Source organism: Salvelinus sp. IW2-2015, unplaced genomic scaffold (assembly GCF_002910315.2).
Source record: "Salvelinus sp. IW2-2015 unplaced genomic scaffold, ASM291031v2 Un_scaffold1727, whole genome shotgun sequence".
Taxonomy (NCBI): domain Eukaryota; kingdom Metazoa; phylum Chordata; class Actinopteri; order Salmoniformes; family Salmonidae; genus Salvelinus; species Salvelinus sp. IW2-2015.
The window spans coordinates 127,017-147,114 of NW_019943114.1; the positions used below are offsets into that span (position 1 = coordinate 127,017).

General features: G+C 44.5%; 1 protein-coding gene across 1 annotated transcript; it reads right to left on the reverse strand.

The window, feature by feature from the left end:
* Nucleotides 1-53: 53 nt before the first annotated feature.
* On the reverse strand, nucleotides 54-10,235 carry LOC112071810 (U4/U6 small nuclear ribonucleoprotein Prp3-like). Its single transcript, XM_024139239.2, is given in 22 exon segments — nucleotides 54-1,139; nucleotides 1,354-1,409; nucleotides 4,566-4,643; nucleotides 4,878-4,996; nucleotides 5,155-5,268; nucleotides 5,492-5,591; nucleotides 5,727-5,873; nucleotides 6,348-6,430; nucleotides 6,576-6,742; nucleotides 6,920-7,008; nucleotides 7,011-7,052; nucleotides 7,055-7,105; nucleotides 7,683-7,800; nucleotides 7,914-8,000; nucleotides 8,002-8,173; nucleotides 8,338-8,384; nucleotides 8,386-8,421; nucleotides 8,564-8,572; nucleotides 8,574-8,732; nucleotides 9,165-9,295; nucleotides 9,505-9,652; nucleotides 10,052-10,235. Coding segments are annotated over 21 exon segments (2,100 nt in total). The 5' UTR covers nucleotides 9,650-9,652; nucleotides 10,052-10,235; the 3' UTR covers nucleotides 54-989.
* Between the last annotated feature and the right edge of the window lie 9,863 nt (nucleotides 10,236-20,098).

The window sequence follows — 20,098 nt, forward strand, 5'->3', positions numbered from 1 at the left end:
AAATCCAACGCAGCAGCTGAAAATAATTTAAAAAATGCACAAAGGTATAAAGCTTTCATTTTTCATTCAAAAGTATTGTATTGTCCTGCATGTGTTTATTGACAACATATACAGGATCAAACATAAGGGGAAGACACTTTATCCAAAACAAACATCGCTAAAGAAAAGAAAACAATTTTGGTTCAGTCAATATTTGACTAAATGTGGTCATTCCACAAAAAACAATTGTGTCAATTTTCTTTAAAAATAAAATGGCCAAAAACATTACACAAAAACAATAGTCAAATGTACGATCTCATACGTTTCATAGTCTTTAGTTACTTCTATGCTGATAGGTTGGTTTTTGTTTATTCGAAACAGGGCTTTTGCTTGGGAATAGTACATTGCGGCAATATTTCAYAACTGTATTTGGACCACAGCTGGGCTTACACTCAGGAACTGTAGTCAGGTTGAGAAGCCAATAGCAAGCTATAGAACACTCACACAGTGGAGAGATGTCAGACATAGTATTAAACACTGACACACAGCAACTGACAGCCTGAATGACATCCTAACTACTAGAAAGATGGTCTCACAGTTATCAACTCTTCCACAAAATGTGATTGCAGAACAGTGTACAATATCAGTGCTCAATATCTATACACACCATATATCCCTCCTAATCTACGCCCTCATCCATTCTCTAACCAGCACTTCCTTTCATTCATTCACTCCCAATCCATCTCCCTCCCTGTCTTAAGTCAAGTCACCACACAATAACAGGCAGGCAGTCAGCCATACAAGGCTGGGTTGGGGTTGTGAATGTATCTGTAAGAGGGGTACAATCACCCCTGACCTTTGCATGTCTCTGGTGKACGAGGTAACAATGCGCTTCACCACTGATCCAGGATCAGATAACTCCTAACCATTATGAGGATGAACAACTATCGGACCCTGGGTCAGTGGTAAGGGATCCTTCTGCCTCCTCAGCTCTAGTGATGCTCTTCCCTTCAGTCATCAGTGCTCTCCAGCACGCTCTGGCTCAGAGCCAGGTCCCAGTAGTGTTCTGTTCCGTGCTTCTTAAAGTGTTCTCTAGCCATGTTCTCTGTAGGACACTGCTTAAACTTAATCTCCCCGTAGTTACGCTCCTTAGCCGTGCCCTGGGAGGATGGAGGAGGAGAGGGGACAGATGGAGGCAGGAGAGAAAACAGCAGGGGAAGAAAGAGAAAGACAAGGTTATATCAGTCTATACTGCATTTACAATCAATCCATTTTAAAGAAGCCAGTTGTCCAAGATGAGCATGATTATTATACGAAGCATGCATTACACTCCTGGAGCGTTAGTCAAATAAGATGTAATGGTTAACCACTCACCTCCCAGACCAGGCTGCATCTGTTGTTCTTCTTGGTCTCATCGTCTGCATCTGGATCTGACAGACAGAGGAGAAAGGAAAACGGATTCAGAACCACAACAACTACAGTGAAGTATTATGTAATATAAACAGTAAGACATACAGCGTGGATCATCAACTAGATTCAGCTATGGGCCCATTTTTTCTTGAGCAGATGGTCAGGGGGGCAGAACATAATTACAAATAATTTGCAAATTGACCACAAGACGCCCATACAGATATAACATTTGACTACAACAATCATTTCAAACCATGCTTACATTTGTATACGACCACATACAGTGGCAAGAAAAAGTATGTGAACCCTTTGGAATTACATGGATTTCTGCATAAATTGATAATCAAATTTGATCTGACCTTCATCTTAGTCACAACAATAGACAAACAGTGTGCTTAAACTAATAACACCAATTGTATTTTTCTTGTCTGTCTATATTGAATACATAATTTAAACATTCATAGTGTAGGTTGGAAAAAGTATGAACTCCTAGGCTAATGACTTCTCCAAAAGCTAATTGGAGTCATGAGTCAGCTAACCTGGAGTCCAATCAATGAAACGAGATTGGAGATGTTGGAGATTGGCTTGCCCTATAAAAAAACAACTCACAAAATGTGAGTTTGCTATTCACAAGAGGCATTGCCTGATGTAAACCATGCCTCGAACAAAAGAGATCTCAGAAACCTAAGATGAAGAATTGTTGACTTGCATAAAGCTGGAAAGGATTACAAAAGTATCTCTAAAAGCCTTGATGTTCATCAGTCCACGGTAAGACAAATTGTCTATAAGTGGAAAGTTCAGCACTGTTGCTACTCTCCCTAGGAGTGGCCGTCCTGCAAAGATGAGTGCAAGAGCACAGCGCAGAATGCTCAAGAAGAATCCTAGAGTGTCAGCTAAAGACTTACAGAAATCTCTGGAACATGCTAACATCTATGTTGACGAGTCTACGATACGTAAAACACTAAACAAGAATGGTGTTAATGGGAGGACACCACAGAAGAAGCCACCTCTGTCCAAAAAAAACATTGCTGCACGTCTGAAGTTTGTAAAAGTGCACCTGGATGTTCCACAGCGCTACTGGCAAAATATTCTGTGGACAGATGAAACTACAGTTGAGTTGTTTGGAAGGAACACACAACACTAATGTGTGAAGAAAAAAAGGCAGAGCACACAAACATCAAAACCTCATCCCAACTGTAAAGTATGGTGGAGGGAGCATCATGGTTTGGGGCTGCTTTGCTGCCTCAGGGCCTGGACAGCTTGCTATCAGCAAAAGAAAAATGAAGTCCCAAGTTTATCAAGACATTTCGCAGGAGAATGTTAGGCTATCTGTCTGCCAATTGAAGCTCAACAGAAGTTGGGTGATGCAACAGGACAATGACCCAAAACACAGAAGTAAATACACCTTTTGGAGTGGCCCAGTCAGAGTCCTGACCTCAACCCGATTTGAGATGCTGTGGCATGAACTCAAGAGAGCAGTTCACACCAGACATCCCAAGAATATTGCTGAACTGAAACAGGTTTTGTAAAGAGGGATGGTCCAAAATTCCTCCTGACGGTTGTGCAGGTCTGATCCGCAACTACAGAAAATGTTTGGTTGAGGTTATTGCTGCCAAATGAGGGTCAACCAGTTATTAAATCCAAGGATTCACATACTTTCCCCACCCTGCACTGTGAATGTTTACACGGTGTGTTCAATAAAGACATGAAAATGTATAATTGTTTGTGTGTTATTAGTTTAAGCAGACAGTGTGTCTATTGTTATGACCTTGATGAAGATCAGAACATTTTATGACCAATTTATTTAGAAATCCAGGTATTTCCAAAGGGTTCCAATACTTTCTTGCCACTGTATACATCTCTTATGTTCAGACTACTTTGGAACAGATTTGCAAAAATTACAATCACTTGGAGTTGATTTGTTGCTGTTTTTAGTATTTTATGAGCCTATCAGTTGTGTTGTGACAAGGTTGGTGGGGGTATACAGAAGATAGCCCAATTTGGTAAAAGACCAAGTCCATATTATGGAAAGAACAGCTCAAATAAGCAAAGAGAAACGACAGTTCATCATTACTTGAAGACATGAAGGTCAGTCAATACGGAAATTAAGAACTTTGAAAGTTTCTTCAAGTGCAGTCGCAAAAACCAACAAGCGCTATGATGAAACTGGCTCTCATGAGAACCGCCACAGGAAAGGAAGACCCAGAGTTACCTCTGCTGCAGAGGATAAGTTCATTAGTTACCAGCCTCAGAAATTGCAGCCCAAATAAATGCTTCAGAGTTCAAGTAACAGACACATCTCAACATCAGCTGTTCAGAGGAGACTGCGTGAATCAGGCCTTCGTGGTCAAATTGCTGCAAAGAAACCACTGCTAAAGGACACCTATAAGAAGAGACTTGCTTGGGTCATGAAAGATGAGCAATGGACATTAAACCATTATGTCCTTTGGTCTGGAGTCCAAATTTGAGTTTGTTTGGTTCCAACTGCCGTGTCTGAGACGCAGAGTAGGCGAACGGATGATCTCCGCATGTGTGGTTCCCACCTTGAAGCATGGAGGTCGTGGTGTGATGGTGCTTTGCTGGTGACACTGTCAGTGATTTATTTAGAATTCAAGGCACAGCATGGCTACCACAGCATTCTACAGCCATACCTCATCCCATCTGGTTTGGGCTTAGTGGGACTATCATTTGTTTTAACAGGACAATGACCGAAAACACACCTCCAGGCTGTGTACGGGCTACTTGACCAAGGAGAGTGATGGAGTGCATCAAATGACCTGGCCTCCACAATCACCCGACCTCAACCCAATTGAGATGGTTTGGGATGAGTTGGACAACAGAGTGAAGGAAAAGCAGGCAACAAGTGCTCAGTGGAAACTCATTCAACACTGTTGGAAAAGCATTCCTCATGAAGCTGGTTGAGAGAATGCCAAGAGTGTGCAAAGCTGTCATCAAGGCAAAGGGTGGCTACTTTGAAGAATCTAAGACCTAAAATATATTTTGATTTTTTTAACACTTTTTTTAGTTACTACATTATTCCATATGTGTTATTTCATAGTTGTGATGTCTTCACTATTATATTGCAATGTAGAAAATAGTACAAATAAAAGAAAAACCCTTGAATGAGTAGGTGTCCAACTTTTGACTGGTACTGTATATATAAATTAAATTCTCACCATCTCTCTTGGAGTTGTGTTCTTCCCATTTGATTCTGCTCAACATGAGCCTCTTGAACTTCTTCTGGGCTTTGGGACCTGAGAGAACAGCACATGCATGCGCAGTCATGTAGTTAACTCTGGGGTAAAGAAGAACCCATTTACAGCAACAAGTCATAAGAAATGTTATGAGATTTTCATGAGTAATTCATGGTAATTAAATGCAACTTGAATGGTTCAGACTCAGTGAAAGTAGACCCCATTTAAAGAGACTAATATGGTCCCTCTCCCCTCACACCCTTCCCTCCCTCCCTCCATCCACCCCTCTCTCACCTCCCTCCACCACCACCATGTTGACGTCTCGGTGTAGCACCACGGTGCCCGTCAGGTACAGCTGGTTGGCGTTAGCTTCCACCTTAAACTTCTTAGCCGGGTTGTGGAGGTTACGGATCCTGAGGGAAAGCGAGGGGGTGAGCGAGCAAGTACGAATGAGTAGGAAAGGCACACGGACACACTAAGCCGTAAATAGTTACATGTGCACAGAGACTTACCTAAACACTATAACATGCACACAAAACCTTATGCTATCCAGAGAATAACCCTAACTCACCTATAGACTGCGATGTGAACTCCAAGACTCAGGTCCTCTTTCAGCTTCTTCACCTTCTTCTCTTTTCTCTGCTCGGTTGTGAGCTTCCGGGCTGCATTGGCCTCCTCATGGGCCCTGAGGACAAACACACAGACAGCTGGTTATGTAGTGAGAGATGTCATATGGGGAAGGGGGGAAAATGGTGAGCCAGGAAGTGGGTGAAATAGGAGCAGTGATAGATGGGAGGCAGAAAAGAGAGAGGGGGGAGAGAGAGCGAGGAGAAATGGGTTAATAGATGAGGGAGGGGTAAGAGAAAGAGGGGACAATACAGAGAGAAATGTGTAGTGGTTTGACTTACTTCTGTCTCTTGGCCATCTGTGCTCTGACGTGGGCCTCTACCTTAGTGGGATCCTGTACTGCCTCCGTACCRAGCACTCTCATCAGGTTAGAGATGCGCACTGACGGGACAAACACACTCAAGGTTAGAGATGCACTAAAACGGGGAGGAACACAGGCCTCAAACAGGACTACCACTCAGTAAAACGTCGAAGAGAAAAGCAGCATTACTTCAACAGCCCTGGTCTCGATCCTACCTTTAGGTTCTGGGGGGGGCATGAGCCCCAGTCGGACCTTCTCCTGTAGCTCTTTCTGTCCCTCCCTGCGAGTCTGTCTCCTCAGCTTCTTCTGTTCCTTCTTAGTCAGGTACACTCCCAGAGTCACTCCTGGCTTGTCTGTGTCCACTGGAGAGAGGGAGACCAACACTTAGAGKGMCCTTCTCAAACTGAACAGTAGTCTACGCCTCTCGGTCAGGTTGTCAACAAGGCGGCATGGCGCATCGTTCAGAAACATACATCTCTTTTACATCAAATATGGTTGAATTTTCAAACTAGTTTTCATCTGGAAGGCAGATAAAGGGTTTCTATCAAAACCAAACCCTTTGTCATGTGAAAACAGAATRCTAGTCATTACTCCACACGCTTAATTAGGTCACTTTTGTTTTGAGCCGACTTCGCCGTGGGCATTGAACAGGTCCCCTGGGTCACACCTGGGCGGCAGCCCCGTTCCACATCGAACGCAGTCAACTTTCAGCCCATGCAAAACACGCCTACACGGGCGACCGGGTGAGATGAATCTAACCCCCTGACTAATATCCAGGAGCCCRTATTGGGACCTTGACATAAAAGTAACATCAAAGAAGGGATGTGTGTGGTTACCTGGGGGGCTGATCTGAGCAGGGTGCTCCACCAGGTTTGTGACTCCAAACAACTCCATCGCCACAAAATTGGTATCTGTGGATCTGAGAGAGAAGAGATGTGATCAGCACAACAAGAAATCTGGAAAATGGTGGAGAGAGGACTTTCATGACAATTCTTCAAAAGGTATACAACTTGGATATAGATGTTAGGATGACTAAAGTGGGGATTAAATGTGTAAAGACTCACAGGTCAATGTTGGAGGGGAGGATGTACGAGTCCCACCACTCAATGATGGGCACCTGCCCYTCCCCCAGCAWCTTCTTGGGGGCAAAGAGGGCCAGCTTGGTGGAGGCCTGGATCCCCGTCTTCTTGGCTGCCTGGGCGATCTCTGTCTGCAGCTTCTCCAACTGGGCCTGGACAGGGGACGGAGGTGGTTTTGGTTGTTTCATTTCCATTTTGCAGTTAATGTTACACTCTACAAATAGTTTTCCCCTCTCTGTGTATTGATCAATTGTTGTGAAACYCTTTCAAAATAATAAAAGGCTATGGTGAGAGGTGGAAGGTGACAGGTCAGMGGTCAGATTTGGTACCTTAGTTCTGATCCTCTGGGCGATCTTCTCAAAGCGTCCCTGCTCGTGGAACTTGAAGCCCTTCTTGGCTCGCTGGGCGGGTGCTATGTTAACCGCCCGTCAAAGTAGATAGTGGACTCCAGTTCCTCGCCAGCTTCTCCTTCAACTGCTGACGGAACTGCTCCCTTTTCACCGCACGGATATTAGCTGTGGAGAGGAGATGATGAACACAGTCAGTATTAGCTGTGGATGGAGAGGAGATGAATGAACACAGTCAGATATTAGCTGTGGATGGAGAGGAGATGAATACACGTCAATATTAGCTGTGGATGGAGAGGAGATGAATGAACACAGTCAGATATTAGCTGTGGATGGAAGGGAATGGAATGAACACAGTCATATATTAGCTGTGGATGAGAGGAGAGATGAACACAGTCAGATATTAGCTGTGGATGGAGAGGAGATGAATGAACACAGTCAGATATTAGCTGTGGATGGAGAGGAGATGAATGAACACAGTCAGATATTAGCTGTGGATGCGAGAGAGAGTGATGAACACAGTCAGATATTAGCTGTGGATGAGAGGAATGAATGAACACAGTCAGATATTAGCTGTGGATGGGAGAGGATGAATGAACACAGTCAATATAGCTGTGGATGGAGAGGAGATGAATGACACAGTCAGATATTAGCTGGGATGGGAGGAGATGAATGAACAGTCAGACAGGTGACTGAAGATGGGAGATAGAGCAGCTGATTGTGAGAGTAGAGGAGAGTGTTGTACCTTTGAGCGTGGGCATGCGTGTGTTAGCTCCACCTCGTTCGCCGCTGGCATCCACGGTCCGACCCATATCATCCAGAATCAGAGGGCCGGCTTGTTTGACTCACGGGCCTCCCGCCACCTTCCTACACCAACACCACACAAACTCAGATGACATGCGTGTTAAACCTCCCTGTAGTATGACATGTATTTGTGGAAGTGTCTAAAGCTCGGGTCTGTGTGTGTATGCTATACTCCGGTGTGTGCTATCCCCATGGCGTGTAGGTTGGCCAGCGCCACCAGGTTATGAGGTCCTCCAGTGTTCCAATGGCTCCGTATACCCAGGCTTCATGGCTAACTGCGACTGGATGCGGGCCTGCAGCTCTGCAGCCTTCCTAGCCTTCTCGATGGCATCGTTCATGAAAGTAGCTGCCTGGGGGAGCGATGGACTGGGCCGAGCCCGAGGGGGGCAGAGGGAGCAGGGAGAAGACGAGGAGGCAAAAGGAGGGTCCTGGCTGGGGAGTGGGCAGGGGCAGCCTCTGGAGGGGGACAGGAGATTGTGATAAGACAGTAACAACACAAGTCCACAATATCTGTCAGACATCTACACTTTTCATTTATAAGGAGGAGAAAAGCCAATCCTTCAAGAAGGGAGAGAGTGGAGGAAGATTAGTCTCACCTGCTGGGAAGACACTGGACGAAGCTCAGCTGTTTCTTCCTCTCCTCTCATCTGTCTGGTGGCAGCCTCCATCATCTGTTTGATCTGAGGACAGAGAGAGAGAGAATGAACACATTGATTCATTTCACAAGGATGTGACACGTCTGTATGTGAAGCAGGATCTTGGTACATGTGTGTTTCATAGGGGACAGTGTGTTATGTGAGTCTTGTGTCGTTGTGTGGCTACCTGTATCTTAAGTGAGCATGCCAGGGCTCTCAGTAGGGGGTGCAGGTAGGACCTCTGGTTCCTCCACCTCCTCGAAGCGGGGGACACGTTTCCTCTTCACCGGCACACCATCTCCTGCCTCAGGGACGTCCCGCCTCGCACCCACTTCCACCTCATCACCAAAGACATCCTAGGGGAACATCAGTAGGTGGCAATGGCCTGAGGCTTAGCCAGAGGCACAGCCAAGCAATCTAACCACTGCAATAATTTAAACAACCTCCTGGGGAATATCCACTCACTGTTTCCTGCTCCCAGGGGAGATATGTATGACACTAACATAATAAAGATCAAGCCTTGAGACAATGACTTCCTGTAGATAAACGAGTTACTGAGTTGAAATCTCTGATAATAGTAGAACCTCACCTAGCCCATTGTTTACACCCATTCAATCCCTTCCGATATCTGTTCCATCTCCATGGTCTAAACATGTAGGTAGCTACAGGCTACAGGTTAATGTGTTCCATCTCTATGGTCTAGACATGTAGATAACCTGTAGGTTGTAACCAGTAACTAACATGGAACGTGTGGTACAACAACAGCAGCAGTGTGTGGTGAGGTCTACCTTCAGGTCTCTCTTGCGGTTCCTCTCCCCAGCACCCTTGTTCCCACGGGAATTGCGGCTCTCCTCCAGGGCCTCAAATAGTCTCTCCACGAACCCACCGGCAGACTCATCCAGGAATGGACGCAGCTGGTCTGATGGGTCAAAGGTTAGGAGTCAAGGGTCAAATACAACATTTAAAGACTGCTGAACAGTTATCTCTTTGAGTCAGACCCACCAAAAAACAGACGTTCTGGAAAAATAGGCTAACAAAACAGACAGCATACAACACAGCTTTTCTGCCATCATTTCAGTGTAACATGTCACACACCAACTGCCCTCATAATCCCCCTCTCACACACACCTGTGGTCTTCCTCTTGTCCAGGCCCTTGCCTACACAGTGCAGGGCCGCAGTGACGACWGTAGGCTCAGAGAAACCCAGCACCTTCTTCACGGTCCGTTCCACCCAGGGCCGCAGCTCCTCCACCTCCCGTTTAGGAAGAGACATCGTCTACAACACAATGGTTGTCGGTAAACAAACAAACACACAGAAACAGACAAACTTCTTAGCTAGCCAAGTAGCTAACGTTAACCTTAGTGGCATGGATAGACGATCAGCAAAGTTGACAAACAGACCAACGTCACGTTTATCTGCCCAGCTAACGTTAAGTTAGCTACTAAAAGTTATGGTTAGTTTGCTTTCCAAGTTAACAAACACTTGCTGTTTTTGTTTCCCTTGTCTGTTCACATTTCACCTGTCAACACAGATTTTTGCCAGTGTTGGCTAACTAGTTAGGACTCAACTACTASCTAACTTGCTAGCTATGTCTCAACTACTAGCTAGCATTGAACCTTGTAGCTAGCTAGCAAGCGACAAGTCTGATTCCCCCGTGCGGTGAGATCAACTTACCAACCAGACGATTTCGTCCTTAACAGGTAAATATATCCTCTTATATCAATTATATTCTAAAACGTTAATATTAAAAGATTGAAATACATAATAAATCCAAGCRGCTGTGAACAAACTTTCTGTTAGCGCGGCGTTCACACGACGTTCTGAATTCAGAACCCGGAAGCGGAAACACGTGAAGTATCTTCTTCGACTGTTAGTACTTGTTCGTTGTTGCCACCTATCGTAAATCAATCATAAAATCAACACGTGAATAATAGTTTTTATTTATTTAACTAGGCAAGTCAGTTAAGAACACATTCTAATTGACAATGACGGCCTACCAAAATGCCTCCTGCGGGGACGGGGGCTGGGATTAAAAATGTACAATAAAATATAGGACAAAACACATCACAAGAGAGACACCACAACCTCTAAACAAAGAGAGACCTAAAACAACAACATGGCATGGCAGCAACACATGAAAACACAACATGGTAGCAGCACAAAACACGGTACAAACATTATTGGACACAGACGACAGCACAAAGGGCAAGAAGGTAGAGACAACAATACATCACGCGAAGCAGCCACAACTGTCAGAAGCGTGTCCAAAATGTAGTCTTTGAATGAAGAGATTGCGATATAACGGCCCAGTTTGAGTGTTTTTGTGCAGCTTGTTCCAGTCGCTAGCTGCTGCGAATTGAAGAGGAGCGYCCCAGGGATGCGTGTGCTTTGGGGACCTTTAACAGAATGTTACTGGCAGAACTGGTGTTGTATGTGGAGGATGAGGGCTGCAATAGTTTTTTTAGATGGGGGGCCTAAGATAACAAAAAGAGCCTATGCTGCAGGCAGAGTACTTTCATCAAAATACAGATTTTCCAGAGGTAGTCTACAATTTTACCACTCACCGTGCATTTGACACAGATGATTGTCTTGTTGTAACAGTCTGTCACTTGAGTACAAGAGTGTGTTCAGTTCGATTGAACCTTTGCTACGTTTCGTATAGATTTGTACTGAACCGCACGTTCCCCCAAAACGTTCAAATCAAATGTGTCACATTCTTCGTAAACAACAGGTGTGGACTAACAGTGACATTCTTTCTTACGGGCCCTTCCCAACAATGCAGAGAGAAATAATAGAACATTTAAACACGTAATAATACAATTCATAATAGATACTCAATGGGTGACGATAACTTGGCTATGCTATATTAGTACCGAGTCGATATTCAGGGGTATACGGTCATTGAGGTAGATATGTACATAATGTATAATAGGAATAAAGTGACAGATAGTAAACAGTAGCAGCAGCGTTGGCTATGTGATAAGTCAAAATAAGTTAGTGCAAAAAGGGGCAATGCAGATAGTCTGGGTAGCTATTTGATTAACTATTTAGCAGTCTTGTGGCTGGAGTCTTTGGCCGTTTTTATTGAACAGACTTTGAGGTACGTTTGCTCCGMTTTTGTGGGTTTGGCTTAAAGCAATGAGTGGCGTATTTAAAGAGAAGCCAAGCATTTTCATCCACAACCRCTCCCCGTATTTTAATTGGTCGTTCAGTACCCCCYTTTCCGTTTAATTGAACGTTACTCTACTMTTTTTCGTACTGAACGCAGCCCAYTAGTAGGCAACGCTACTTTATTGCAATTTGGATTGTCGGCCACCAGTCGGGAGTAGAGTGACGTTATAGGCTACAGCCTAGGTCGGCCTTGTCAATTGAACTTGCATTTCGAATACAATATATACACTGAGACATAGATACAACTGCATTAATGCGTTTTTTCAATCACTACGTGATGCGTAAACAAACTGACATGCATTCATAGAATTGGTTGAAAACACTGGATAATGTTGAAGATGTCGCCTTGTTTATTTGGTTATTTCCTTTCCGCGCCCCCTTTTCCTATTTTCCTCCAGGCGCGTGATGTAGGTCATCTGAGTCCAGTAGTAGTAGTTTGAGCACGAGAGCTGCAGTGTGAGCCGGGGGCTACCCCCGTCTGTCGGATTACATGCAGCGCTCTCCCGCCCCTCTCCACCCTCTAGTCTACTCCCTCCCTTCCCTCTCCACCTCTCCCCYTCCCTAGTACTACTACTGCGGTAGTGTTTTGGAACCCTTGCACTGCTGTTTTATAATGATCTAGGCCTACTACTGTAACTGTACTGTGCTGTACAGCCAAATAGTACAAGCACCACTCTTTTTCTGTGGAATTCTGTTTTTCATTATTTATCTCTTTCATTCTCATTCCACCTCTTTTTATATCTCCATATTTCTCTCACTTTCACAGGGCTCTCTCACACACAAAGCACAAACATCTTTCCAATTCACCCTCCTCGCATGCAGGATGGACTGACTGAATGCCTGGGGAAAATTAGTTTGGGGAAAAATGACACTTTTTTTTCTTTTTCCCTTTATTTAAACAGTAGGCTAGTTGAGAACAAAGTTCTCATTTACAACTGTGACCTGGCCAAGATAAAGCAACAGTGGTGACAAACACAACAACACAGAGTTACACATGGAATAAACAAACATACAGTCAATAACAATAGAGAAAAAAGTCTACATACAGTGTGTGCAAATTATGTAAGATATGAGGGAGGTAAGGCAATAAATAGGCATAGTGGCGAATAATTACAATTTAGCAATTAAACACTGGAGTGATAGATGTGCAGAAGATGAATGTGCAAGTAGAGATACTGGGGTGCAAGGAGCAAAACAATAAACAGTATGGGGATGAGGTAGTTGGATGGGCTATTTACAGATGGACTATGTACAGGTGCAGTGATCTGTGAGCTGCTCTGACAGCTGGTGCTTAAAGTTAGTGAGGGGATATGGGTCTCCACTTCAGTGATTTTTGCAATTCGTTCCAGTCATTGGCAGCAGAGAACTGGAAGGAAAGACGGCCAAAGGAGGGATTGGCTTTGGGTGACCAGTGAAATATACCTGCTGGAGCGCATGCTACGGGTAGGTGCTGCTATGGTGACCGTGAGCTGAGATAAGGCAGGGCTTTACCTAGCAAAGACTTATAAATGACCTGGAGCCAGTGGGTTTGGCAACGAATATGAAGCGAGGGTCAGCCAACGAGAGCATACTGGTCGCAGTGGTGGGTGGTTATTGGGCTTTGTGACAACGATGGCACTGTGATAGACTGCATCCAATTTTCTGAGTAGAGTGTTGGAGGCTATTTTGTAAATGACATCGCCGAAGTCAAGGATCAGCAGGATAGTCAGATTTCGAGGTATGTTTGGCAGCATGAGTAAGGATGCTTTGTTGCGAAATAGAATCAATTCTAGATTTAATTTTGGATTGGAGATGCTTAATGTGAGTCTGGAAGGAGAGTTTACAGTCTAACCAGACACCTAGGTATTTGTAGTTGTCCACATATTCTAAGTCAGAACCGTCAAGTAGTGATGCTGGACGGGGGGCAGGTGCGGGCAGCGATCGGTTGAAGAGCATGCATTTAGTTTTACTTGCATTTAAGAGCAGTTGGAGGCCACGGAAGGAGAGTTGTATGGCATTGAAGTTCGTCTGGAGGTTAGTTAACACAGTGTCCAAAGAAGGGCCAGAATATACAGAATGTGGTGTGTTGGGTAAGGTGGATCAAGAATCACCAGCAGAAAGAGGACATCATTGATGTATACAGAGAAAATAGTCCGGCCCGAGAATTGAACCCTGTGGCACCCCCATAGAGACTGCCAGAGGTCCGGACAACAGGCCCTCCGATTTGACACACTGAACTCTGTCTGAGATGTCTGACATCCCACTAGCCAGCCCATTATATAACAGCATCATGGCACAATGTGACTGTACCGCACACAGACCCCTCAACCCATCTCCCCACACACTCACTCACGCACACAATATCACCCTCTCCCCATACACACTCGACTCCCCACAAAACACACACACAGACTCTCAATGGTGTTTTCATAGTACTCAGTAGCACCCGCAGTGCATGGCACTATTTTGTGGTKGCTGTTTGAATGGAGGGGCTGTGTATGAATGCAACCTCTATCCTCTGGTCTGGTTTGAGAAAAAGCTTCATCCTTATTCATCAGATAACATTACTGTCAGTGTTGTGTTTTATTCTACAATGTTTTCATTTGAAGGGCACATAAACTGAGTATACCAAACATTAGGTGTATTTACCTAATATTGAGTTGCACAGGGATGTTGGCCCATGTTGACCACAATGCTTCCCACAATTGTCTCAAGTTGGCTAGATGTCCTTTGGGTGGTGGACCATTCTTGATACACACGGGAAGCTGTTGAGCGTGAAAACCCCAGCAGCGTTGCAGTTCTTGGAACAAACCAGTGCGCCTGGCACCTACGCCTGGCACCATACCCCGTTCAAAGGCACTTAAATATTTTGTCTTGCCTGTTCACCCTCTGAATGGCACACACACACAATGGAATGGCATCAAACTATGTGATTCCCCAGCCCAGCAGATCAGGTGGCGTTTCATTATTCTAACCCAGTTGTAGTTCTGTGTGTCTGACAGTGGGTCTAAATCATTCTAGAAGGTTCCGGTACCAGGGGACTCTGGGTCACGCTGCTGTATACACTTCTCCAAACCCTGTGTGTGTGTGTGTGTGTGTGTTCACTTCACACCAAACTGAGCTGCATGCTACAGCACTGAGCCACGGCCCCTAATACACACACAGATGGGCAGAGTGTACCAGTCCTCAGGGTGTGTGTGCATGCGTGTGCATGTGTGTTGTCAAGGTACATGCAAAATAACCCTCATTTACATACTCGGCGGAAGCACAGCAGTTTTTACCTCTTTCACCATCCTGCTTTCACCCTTTCACCATTTCTCTCGCTCGCTCTCTCTCTCTCTCTCTCTCTCTCTCTCTCTCTCTCTCTCTCTCTCTCTCTCATCCCAGCTTTTTCTCTTTGTCTCTCATTCAGTCACTCTGCTTCAATAATTGAGAAGCCATGTAAGATGGTGTCACCATGAGCATCGTAGCATGACTCTTCCCCAAATATCCCCACATTGTGTTATGAGAGACTTCTGTGTCCTTGAAAATATGGTCCACATCATGTATTMTAGTCTGCCCCCTGCTGATGACATCATAATGGCCACCAAGCAAGGACAAAATTTGAAATGTCTGCTATCTAAATATTTGAATCRTTTAAAATGTTTATCTATATATTCCTTAAACAGTAGGTTCAGTAGTGTGGAGGTTAACTCTATTCCCTCTCTTGGTATTGCAGTTCATAGGCAGGACTAGTGTAGTGATGGTTAACTCTATGCCCCCTATTGGCAGTGTGCATGTTTAATGCAGATCAAGGTTGTTTTGAGAATAGTCAGCATTCAGCCCTGGAGGATTTGGGTGAGTGCAAGTGCAAGTAAGTGTGCGGGTGTGTGGTGTGTGTGTGTGTGTGTGTTGTGTGTTGTGTGTGTGTGGTGTGTGTGTGTGTGTGGTGTGTGGTGTGTGTGTGTGTGTGTGTGTGTGTGTGTGTGTGTGTGTGTGGTGTGTGTGTGAGTGGTGTGTGTGTGTGTGTGTGTGCGGTCAGTAGTAGATTACAGCATGGCTTGCCTCGCGTGACTTCTAATGGAGCACAGTGAATGAACACAGCAGAGACGAGGAGAGAGACAGACAGAGAGTTAGAGAGACAGCAGAGGAGACCAGAGAGCCAGAGAGAGAAACAGAGAGATAGAGGCAGAGAGAGAGAGACAGACAGAGAGAGAGACAGAGAAGGACAGAGAGAGGCGTGGAGGTTTCCAAACCAGCCCATGGTTTCAAATGTCAAATTTTGAAGTTGTTCCAAACGTCAAGTTTCAAAGTGTTTCGGGTGTAAGGTTAGGATTAACTCCCATTTTTAAGGTTAGGTTAAGGTTGAGGGCATTAACTCCACATTTTTAAGGTTAGGGTTAAGGTTAGGCATTAACTACGAAATCTTAAGGTTAGGCATTATCTCTGAATGGTTTTGGCACCAAAGGCAGATGCTTAGGCATTAATTACGAATTAACTCCAAAATCTTAAGGTGAGGCATTAACTGAGAATGGTTAAGGTAAGGGTTAAGGTTTGGGATAGGCTTAAAACAAAAATAACTTTCTATTGCTGGATTTGAACATGTAACGTTTGGTACCAGAGGTAGATGCTTATGTATGGCACATAACAGCTAGGACAAAAACCAAAACATTTACCCCTTGGCGTACCCAGGACCGGGTTTGGTCAACACTGCCCTACATACCGGTCTTGACGAGAAGGAAAAAAAACTGTCGGGAGGTTCTCTTCTGCACTGTTCAACCAATCCAGTAACTGTGGAGGAGGAGTTGACATGGAGTGTCGCCTTGTTAGCATCCAAAAGCAGAAGTCATGTCACAGGCTCTCTTTCCATTTCCCCTGAAAACCGGAACATCCYGTCGTTGGGGACTTGGCAGAGGCTACACAGCTCTAGTATTACTACGGGGGGAGYGGTTTGGCTGAGAAGTGTTGTACACACTGAAACATTTTAGAAATCACAATTTGTATATTCACCCTTTGCTGACTGTTTTATTTTTAAGACAATGCTGAGCTGATCTGTGTTGGGATGCTCTGTCTGGCATAACATTGGAGTTAATTCATTCTAGGCTGTGTGGTGGGTGGGGGAGGAGGTTATCTTTTGACTTTCCTCAATTCAAATGTTCAAAATAAGGAATACAACTAAACACACACAAAATAAACACAAAATTGTACTTCTTGGTTCCCTAAACCCCACTCAGCAGTCATGTCATCCTGTTTCCTCTATGTGCCCTCTACATATCCACTCCTCTTTCTCCCCCTCCTCTTCCTCCCTTCCTCCTGCCCTTGCTAGAGAGGGAGGGAGGGAGYAGGCAGGGGCTTCTCTAGCTAAAAACTGCATGGATACAAGGGGGGCTGTGGAGGGAAGCAGGGGGGAGGCGTCTTTGTTGTTGTAGCTTAGAACCAGTCAGTGTGTCAGAAGAGATTGGCCCGGTACTGAATCAGCCAGTCACTATGTCAGGGATGTGTGCGTGTGCACACCTGAGTTTTGTTACTTGTATGTGTTTTTGTGCGTGTGTGTTTTTTTGTTTGTGAATGTTGGTTGGTGGAGGATGGGATGGCAGTGCTCTATCGTGTCTGTCTGAGCTTGGAGAACCACACCCTCTCAAATTTCTGCTCCCAAACTCAACGTTCAACTCCATGGATACGCTGCCTGTTGGGGAGGAGCAGGGATGGAAGAGTCCAGCACATCCGCTGAATTAAAGTTAAAGACATGACACACAGTAACTCAGTGAGTGGTTGTTAGTGTTTTTGTCAAATTACAACTTCAATAGGAATAATAATAACTTAATAAAGAACGTCATTAAAAATTTTACTTAAAAGGGATTCAGTTTTGCTATAAGAAAATAAAGAGTTTAATTTATAATTGGATGTTTGTGTATTTGAATTAAACAGAATGTTCAGTCTCCATGTCACGGCCGTTGAAAGAACTGGACCAAGGTGCAGCGTGGTGAGCGTACATTTTCTTTTATTTAAGTGAATACGCCGATAAAACAATAAACACTACAAAACAAACCATGAAGCTAAAGGCTAAGTGTCATGAACAAAGTCAACTTCCCACAAAGACAGGTGGGAAAAAGGGCTACCTAAGTATGGTTCTCAATCAGAGACAACGATAGACAGCTGTCCCTGATTGAGAACCCTACCCGGCCAAACATAGAAATACAAAAATAGAACGAAAGAACATAGAATACCCACCCCAATCAACACCCTGACCAAACCAAATAGAGACATTAAAAAGGATCTCTCAGGTCAGGGCGTGACTTCCATTGTGGCAATGTCAGCATGGAAGGTGTTCATGGTTAGGCCCTGTGTTTGGACAATCATCTTTAGTTAAAGCTTTTTCATCAAACTGTCCCCTTTTCTTTTTATGTCAGATGGTCCAGCACCATCCTCAGACAATTTCTTTAATTTTTGATGTAATTCAAATTCCTGGGAAAGGCTTCAAATAAAGGTTAAAATCTAGGTCATGTGACATGATAACCCAAAACACAGGGTCTGCGTTCCAAACACGTAAAGACACACCCTCCTCCACTTACCCTCACCTTATGCCCTTGGGGAATCCCCACGGCCACTTTCCATCGGTCCAAACAATTAGCCAAGCAAGCAAAGTTGGCAACGTAAGCCCTCAAGCCCTCGTTTGCGATTGAGTGTGCGAGTGTACAATTCTGTTCACTCCGGGGCCTGAAACGCCCCATTATTTTAATTGCGATTATTGTACATCCGCTAAGAAAAGTCAGCCAAAATTACAACCAACATTAATATGGAGAAGTCAACATACAAGTGTAAGTAAAAATAATGAAATAAGTTAACATGTTTGCTACTAATGCACATGACGGCAAAAACACGTATGGTAAAAGTAATGATGTTTTTGTTTTGGTTAGCTTTGGAAACGTTAGCTAGCACATACAACTTTCCTGACATCGCAAATAATAATTTCGATTTACCTTGATATCGTCAGATGCTAGTATTCAGTGTCTGCGGAGGTGTTTGTCTTCTAGCCAAGATATGAAAATGCAATCATAATTGACTGTAGCGCATATAAAGCACACACAACAGCTACTGGTGGTTCCATGATGACTGACAACACAAAGCTACCGGTGGTTCCATGATGACTGACAACACAACAGCTACTGGTGGTTCCATGTATGACTGACAACACAACAGCTACGTGGTTTCATGATGATGACAACACAACAGCTACTGGTGGTTCATGATGACTGACAACACAACAGCTACGGTGGTTCATGATGACTGACAACACAAAGCTACCGTGGTTCCATGATGATTGACAAAACAACAGCTTACCGGTGTTCATGATGATGACAACGCAACACTACCGGTTGGTTCCATGATAACTGACAACACAACAGCTACTGGTGGTTTCATGATGACTGAACAGCAAACAGCTACGGTGGTTCCATGATGACTGACAACCACAACAACGACCGGTGGTTCCGATGATAACTGACAACACAACAAGCACCGGTGGTTCCATGATAACTGACAACACAAACCGTGGACTGGGATCGCGAGTTCCGGGCAAGGGCGTGTCCATTTAAAATGTATTCATTCCTCCCTCACCCCTTGCCCTGCAAGTGTCAACTCATTAGACGTCATGATTCATCATCAGAAAAGTGTCCATTAATTTGAAGCACTGGGTAGGAGAGGTGTATCTTTAAGTGTTTTAATGCAGCCATGGCCAAACATTTGTCACGTGCCATCAGTTTCACAATGCACTATTCTCTGATCATGTGTTCCACAGTGAGTGTTTGTGTATTTTCAGTTCTTCAGAGCATCTGGGATAGTATACAGTGGGGCAAAAAATTATTTAGTCAGCCACCAATTGTGCAAGTTCCTCCACTTAAAAAGATTGAGAGAGGCCTGTAATTTTCATCATAGTACACTTCAACTATGACAGACAAAATGAGAAAAAAAAATTCCAGAAAAATCACATTGTAGGATTTTTAATGAATTTATTTGCAAATTATGTGGAAAATAAGTATTTGGCACCTACAAACAAGCCAAGATTTCTGGCCTCTCACAGACCTGTAACTTCTTCTTAAGAGGCTCCTCTAGTCCTGCCACTCGTTACCTGTATTAATGGCACCTGTTTGAACTTGTTATCAGTATAAAAGACACCTGTCCACAACCTCAAAACAGTCACACTCCAAACTCCACTATGGCCAAGACCAAGAGCTGCAAAGGACACCAGCACACAAAATTGTAGACCTGACCAGCTGGGAAGACTGAAATCTGCAATAGGTAAGCAGGCTGTTTGAAAAATCAACTGTGGAGCAAGTATTAGGAAATGGAAGACATACAAGGACCACTGATATATTCTCCCTCGATCTGGGGCTCCACGCAAATCTCACCCCGTGGGTCAAAATGATCACAAGAACGGTGAGCACAAATCCCAGAACCACACGGGACCTATTGAATGACCTGCAGAGGCTCGGACAAAGTAACAAAGCCTACCATCAGTAACACACTACGCCGCCGGGGACTCAAATCCTGCAGTGCCAGACGGTCCCCTGCTTAGCCATACATGTATCTCTC